Genomic DNA, 7,099 nt, shown 5'->3' with positions numbered 1-7,099 from the left:
AGTGTCACAACTAGCCGCTGTGACTTATGAATATGCATAGTGCGCGCGCAGTTAGATAGAGGGCTTTCAGGAAAATAATTGATTGGACAGGAAGGCAGCATGGTGAGAGGAGCGCGAGAAGGCCAGCCTACTTAGTAGAATACCAAGCCCCGGTCCAAAGCTTTCTCCCCCGGCTGGGTCTCTAAGCACAGCCTCGAATGCCCGTTGGAAATGTTGGGCTTTTCTGTCTGTTGTGTTGCGCTGCTATGTAACCATCCCAGAGCGAGCCCTGAAAACAAAGCGGTCCTGCTCTCCATTGGCCAATCAACCCAAAACACGCTCAATTGGTGGAATGTGTGACATAATGCGCCATTTGTATGAATTTTTTAACTTCAACAAAGAGAAAAAAAGGAAATCTGGGGCTCCCCATACAATTTGAAGCCATATTGTCTGTATTTTTCTATTTTCTAGGAAAAACAATGTAGGTTTTTGAAGAAGACTATTTAATTGGCTAATTCAAACAGATTCATAAATTTACAAAAGTGTCTTATTTTCACGTATTTCGTTTCTATTTCGAAATCTGCGCTTAATTTCACTGCACACTTGACTGTAAACATGACGCAAATTCGATAGGATGTAATGTTTTTTCTTGTTGATTTTTTTTGCAGTAGGCCTAGCCTGTTTTTTCTTTCCTTGACAAGTTGGGGAAATTGTCATAGGCCTACAACAACTTTAACCATTTTGAAGAGGGGGTTGAAATGTACAATTTAAACGTTTAATACTTTTTTGTGAAGTGAAATAAACTGAGAGGGGAAAAACTAAAGTAAAGGCTACCGAAAAAACGAATTTTGTGAATATGCGCCCCATTTATTTTATATTTGTTTATGTGGCTTGTTCATTAACAATGGTGATTATGCAGCAGGAACATTTCCCAAGTTAATATGTACAAATAAAGGTCATATAAAAAATATTGATCTATTAATTGTTAAGAATGCAATTATCATATCCCTAAACCATTTTAGGTCAATTGAGTGTAACGCTGGAGAAGAATGTATTTTAATGCATGCCAAAACATGACAAACGCTTTTACGATGGGCCTATTTAAAAATAATTTTTCAATAGCTTGATTACATATTAATAATTACAATACAAAGTTGTGATTTATGTAAGTCTGCTTTGAACAAAGATTTCGTATTGAAAACCAGAGAAATATCCCTATCCCTGTCTTTTCCAGACCGCAGAATCGGCGATGGTGACTAGATTTGACTGTAGAGGGAGCTCCAACTCCAACTTTACATAAACTTTATCTCACAACGCTTCTGACATGCAAATGATCTTAGATGTTGAAACAAACATAAATAAATGATATCACAATGTATTGGTGGCATATGGTTAGCAGTGCAGCCCACAACGGCTGACCAAATTCAAGATGCATAAAAAAAACATGTAGTAGGCCTAACACAAATATTACACGCGAACTGAGATTGCATCGTACATACAACACCACAACCCATTTACGCATAGCCAGCCTTTACGATGTTTAACCTCTCAGTCCAAAATAGTTCCATCCAAATATTCAAATAGTCAGTAGGCCTACATAATTTCTCTTCATATGCCATACAATTTCAGACGAAAATTAATGAAAGAATTATTCATTTTAATTCGGCTGTTACGCCTCAATAAGGATAATCCCAGAACATGAATATCCAAATGTACGATGCAATAGTCAGCTAATTACTCTTAAGTCCCTCATATGAAAATGCCTCAAATCCTGCTAGAATATTTACTTATCACAACCAAGTACGATGAAGCCTATTCGCCGTAGGCCACGCAGACAGACACACACACGTGCAAAAAGCAAAGCACTGCAATTCTGCACCACTTCAAAATCTAATTCGTAACATCTAACGCCCACAACAACTAATTCTCCTTTCACAAACAATCATCACACAAACATCTTCCCAAAAATCACAAGCGATTTGAATAAAGTTGCAGCAGTTCATTTATTAGCCAAAATATAGACTTTCTTGTACAATTTGGTTCACAAGTATGTACATTTTCTTAACTTTATATACAAAACATTTTGAACATCAAATCCTCACAGAACTTACAAAAAGAAAAAGAAAACTCACAGACTACTGGTTCATACATTATTACATTAGCAGGTTTACACAGGACATGCTTACAAGGTAAGTATACACAGATGTATTATTCTTATTTTACATTCCTTACAACAGATTAAAATAAATCATAAAAAGAAAGAGCAAAAGTCAAAGTCTAGGAGGAGGCGAGAGCTGATAGAACCATGGCTGCTTCGAGTTGATTCTGAGGCCTGCAACACACGGGTCAAGAAAATAAATACACTCAGCAAAGGGAAAATAATAATAACCTACAACTGCAAGGTAATGAATTGCTTGAAAAGTAAACTGATATAAAGTGAAGATTACTTTTGAAAAATTAGAGCCTGAACCAATGTTGTAAATTTGAGCTGGGATTTTTGCATGACAAATATGCAAATATAATTTTGAGGCCTAAATGAAATAACACAAGCACGGAGGAATCCATCTATTCGATGTCCTACAAATACGACGCAAGGGCTACAGTTTGAGTAAATGTGGTAGTCAACGATAAAATAGGATGTGCATCAAAAATAATATATCCAAATAAAATAAAGATGACAGTCTCTTACCGTCTATGAACTGGGTGGAAGGCTGTTTTTAACAACCTTTTCTCTGCTTCCAAGGCACTAGATCTCTCTGAAATAATAATGGCAATAAAATACATTTAAAAAATGCATTCATTTTCCTGTCTATAACTAGAGCACAGCACTGTTGCAGTGAATTTAGTCTATACTTTATTTTACTGCCTGGGGATCTTCACGTCAGTCACGGGTTAAGTACAAGCACGTACAATACTGAAGTAGGTATGTGACAAAGAAATATGGGACCAACTGCTGAATTTAAAAATAATTTTCGGACATGAATGATAATCTATTCTCACAATAAACCAGCTGATAATAACATTAAAAACCAACGACTTCGGCCTTTTATTTCGACCACCTCTGTCTGTATTCCCCCAGTTCAAAGCTTCAACGCCACCTTATTCTGTCACATAAACGACAGCATGGAAACACACTTTTTATGATCGTCTTTACGGCCTCAAAATGTCTGTCCAGAACAGGCCTATTTAAGTCGGCTATAGCGTTAAAGAGGGATAAGGAAAGTCTGAAATAGAGTAATAATGAACAGTTTGTTATACAGTCAGGCTCGCCAGCCTCAGTGTTGGTGACATGTACCTGTGACGGCTGTGTCTGAGCTATGACTCTTGTCCTGCGTGTGTTGGTGTTGCTGCCTGCTGTAGAGGGCGAGCCCGTTAGCCGAAGCCTGGTTCGCCAGTCCAAGGTAATGGTTAGAGTTCAGTAATGCGAGCTGGTGGGCAGAAAAAGCTCGGTTTGTCCAGTTCTGGATTTTTCCAACAGGACAAGAGATGAGTCTATGGTGAGGGCTGATTATGGTCTGGGCCGCGGGCCCAACTGTGTTGCTGCCATTCATTTGTGGAGATTTGCGGGGATTGTCAGGGGTTGTTGCTGTCTCCGCCAAAGACCAAATCTTTGGCTTTTGGACCGGGGCCGCGTTATTTTCTGATGGGGGCGAGTTGATGGACACCGGATTCAGTTTCAGTTGATCGACATTCGGTTGTGAAGCTTTCATTTCAAAAGAGTGATGGTGGTGGAAGTGCTCGCCCCGGTCCACGTGAATGTCTTTGCCCTCCTTCACTACAGCCTTCAGAAATCTCTGATCGGGCCCTTGTAAATCCTCATAGCCGTCTGAAATCTCAGAGTCGCTTCTACCATCTAATTTTAAATCAGCGTGTAGGTCATCCTGATCATCCAAGTCGTCCTTATTCTCGATATTTTCCGTGTCGATATTTTCTAAATCAATCTCTTCCTCATCCTCCCTCTTGTCCCCTTCCTCTCCCTCCTCGTGATCACTGTTGTAAACATTTCCCTCTTCGTCTGTGCGGCTCCGGGGAGTCCAGGTCATCTTGTTCTCCTTCTTTAGCCTCCTCCTGGCGTTGGCGAACCAGGTGGAAACTTGGGTGAGGGTCATTTTGGTGATGATGGCCAGCATGATCTTCTCCCCCTTGGTGGGGTAGGGGTTCTTACGGTGCTCGCTCAGCCAGGCCTTCAGTGTGCTCGTACTCTCCCTGGTCGCATTTTTGGGTCTGGACGGGTCACCAAACTGATACTGGCCATATGGGTAAAACGCTGGGTGATGGTGGGCAAATCCTGGGTGTCCTTGTACGCCTGGACTGTCTTTCAACTCATACTGGGCACCCTAAAAGACAAAGAGCAGAGACCCAATGGGATGTGTGAGATATTATGATAGATTAATGAAGTTTGCAAAATGAAATTCTACTTTATGTTAAATAGGACAAAATCATATAGGCTAATATATGCAATATAAAGCCAGTATCACCACATGTATATTTCTTCACATAGGACCTGTGATTTCTGCGTTTACGACTAACAAAATCATTACCATATGTAAAAGTTACACATTTTTATTTGTTACGCACAATTTCTGTTCGCGACAAAACGATTTGATTTATAACACTTCACTACCAATTGCAAAAACATTTCAATGTATTTCAAGATGCATGTATCCACACTTTTAACCTCTGTAAGATCCAATGCAATATATTGCGTTTGATTTCAGTTGTTTTCTTTATTTTCTAGTGGTCTAAACATAGGTTTTCGACTGGCATTTCAGTTATAGTGCTACTTTTTAGCTACTTTAACTTTTTACAAAAAAGGAGTCAATAATAAAGTTCACCAACGAGTCTTCTTGTTACGTCCTGAATGGATCATTGTCTCAATAACGTAACGTCACTGCGCCCTTTCTCTTTTTTAGTCTGGATGGGGGGAAAAGCAAATGAATCAAACCAGAGGCATAAATTAGCAAAGGCACTCACCAATTGATTGAAAATTGATATATCGTTTGAATAGGGCAGAAATGCTCCATAGCCCTGTGCTGCTGCGGCGAAAGGTGATCCATACATAGTTGAGAGAACGTTTGAGAGTGCCCCGGACGGGCTCAACTCCGTCCCGGCTCGGGCATTGCTGATACCCTGGCGCTCCGGTGGGTATATCGGTCGGATGTACTGATATCCCAGCTGCGGGAAAGACATGGTCGTAGAAAAAAGTCTCCTGCAATCACAAAAAGCAGAGAATCGCCCTCGCGGTGCGTACTGCGATATCCACTTTACAGTGAGTACAACAAAGTGTAAGGGAAGTCTATATTTCCTCAAAAACAGCCAGTGTAAACGATCCGATTGCGCCTTCCTCCTTCACTTCCCTATTGATCTGGATAGACTAAGGTCAGGTCCTTACAGATTGCCTTAGATTATTGCGACTCTTTGCTCTGATTGACATTTCTAGTCGTTTAGAAGCCCCTCCCATTTCTCAAATCTCACCCCCTATACACACTCTCGCTCTGCCGCGCGCGCCTCTCTCTCTCTCCTGTATTTCCCCTGGATAAGTGCACTGACGTCGCGATCTCTTATTTGAATGGTTTTCAAATCTCATTTGATGGCTCGCCAATCATTTAATTTGTTATTTGTTCGCCTGAGCCCTACTCCATTTTAGTGTTAATTCACAATTTGTGGTCATTTGCACAAATAGTAAATATTTCAATGTTGTTGAGTGATTAACTTCACATAAGCCTAGTGTCTCCAGTTTTCTTCTAATGCATGTGTCTCAAGTATGTACAGCCGCGACTCAGTTAAGGCATGTCCACTGGAAAGAAAGACCTAAGAAATGTATGTTGTTTACCGGTATCGAGTGATTTGGACTCACGTATGCTAGAAGTCTATGGTCAAGTTGTGTTTTCTTACACCGTTTTACACCGTTGCGGACGCTTCTAACAAGTGGCAAGCGGATCGGACTCAAATCACTCTTTTAATTTGGGACATCAAACAGTTAGCATGTAACCATTTGACTTCAGAGAGAAAGTTGTCAAGAAATGAAAAGCTGCATGGCTGATTACCGCCTGCGCTGTTAATGAATGCAAAGTGTTAGCGTCAACAATGGCAACGATAAGTAATTAACACGTTGTGTACTGTGGTGGATATACATTTAAAGTGATACACTGGAAACTAAAACATTGAGGTAAAGAAATATTTTACATGAACAACAACAACACAAATAATGTTGATGTAAATAATAATAGTGTTAGAAAATAACGATGATGATGAGGATAATAATAATAACAATAATAATAATAGCCTAATAATAGTAGTAATGATAATAATAATAATTGCAAGTGGTTTAATTGATTTAATATTCACTGATGTTATTCATGTTGTACGGAAAGCCATAGCTATTTGTAAACAGGATAGGCCTGTTGAAAACAATCTTATAAAATCAAATTTTGTATATATGTACCAAGGCTTCCCTTCCAGGAAAAAAATATAATCTTTACAAGACTATCGCTCATAAAGATTAGGCTACCTTTAAGAAATCCGCTTGATGAATTTGACAAAACCATTTTTTTTATTGTAAATAATTCGGATTAAAACAAAGCAAGGGAGTCAGAATTGAAATTCCATGAATCAATATATGAAAAGTTGTAGGAAACATCCCTAATCGTATTACATCCGCGTCTTTGTACCATCATATGTCTGTTAAACAACTACAGTGGTGACTTATGCATTGCTGTTGCAGTTTATTTGAATATGATAAATCTCAGAGCAATATTGACAGCGAGATTAAATCTCATCAATCTCAGTTTAGTTTTGATGATGAGATCTGGTTTCCAAGAACTAGGTCTATGTCTATGTAGGCCTGCTTGTTTAAACCTTTAATCTTCTTTTGGAGCTGATATCATTGTCTGGGAGGGATAATAGCATCTACAATTTCTCATATAGACTATAAGGCTACGCCTTGTTTCCATGAACTCAGTGCCGAACCTCCGTGTTTCCCTTTAACGTGCTGGCATCTTGACACCCAACCGAACATGGATTATGAGGTTATTAATTACAGCGAGTGGCTGATGCCATCCAACCGGCATGGTAATCACTACATAGCAGTCAATAACACTCAGACGCACACACCAACCTG

At 39.5% G+C, this 7,099-nt stretch overlaps 1 protein-coding gene across 1 annotated transcript; it reads right to left on the bottom strand.

The window, feature by feature from the left end:
- Positions 1-1,963: 1,963 nt before the first annotated feature.
- On the bottom strand, positions 1,964-5,318 carry LOC120057145 (iroquois-class homeodomain protein irx-3-like). Its single transcript, XM_039005605.1, has 4 exons — positions 4,954-5,318; positions 3,275-4,316; positions 2,669-2,735; positions 1,964-2,311 (listed from the first exon to the last, which is right to left on the bottom strand). The coding sequence occupies exons 1-4, from the start codon at positions 5,167-5,169 to the stop codon at positions 2,257-2,259; spliced, it is 1,380 nt and encodes a 459-aa protein (XP_038861533.1). The 5' UTR covers positions 5,170-5,318; the 3' UTR covers positions 1,964-2,256.
- Between the last annotated feature and the right edge of the window lie 1,781 nt (positions 5,319-7,099).

The sequence above is a fragment of the Salvelinus namaycush genome, chromosome 1 (genome assembly GCF_016432855.1).
Source record: "Salvelinus namaycush isolate Seneca chromosome 1, SaNama_1.0, whole genome shotgun sequence".
Classification (NCBI taxonomy): domain Eukaryota; kingdom Metazoa; phylum Chordata; class Actinopteri; order Salmoniformes; family Salmonidae; genus Salvelinus; species Salvelinus namaycush.
Note: the sequence above shows the minus strand (reverse complement) of the source record. Positions and strands in the feature narration are given on the sequence as shown.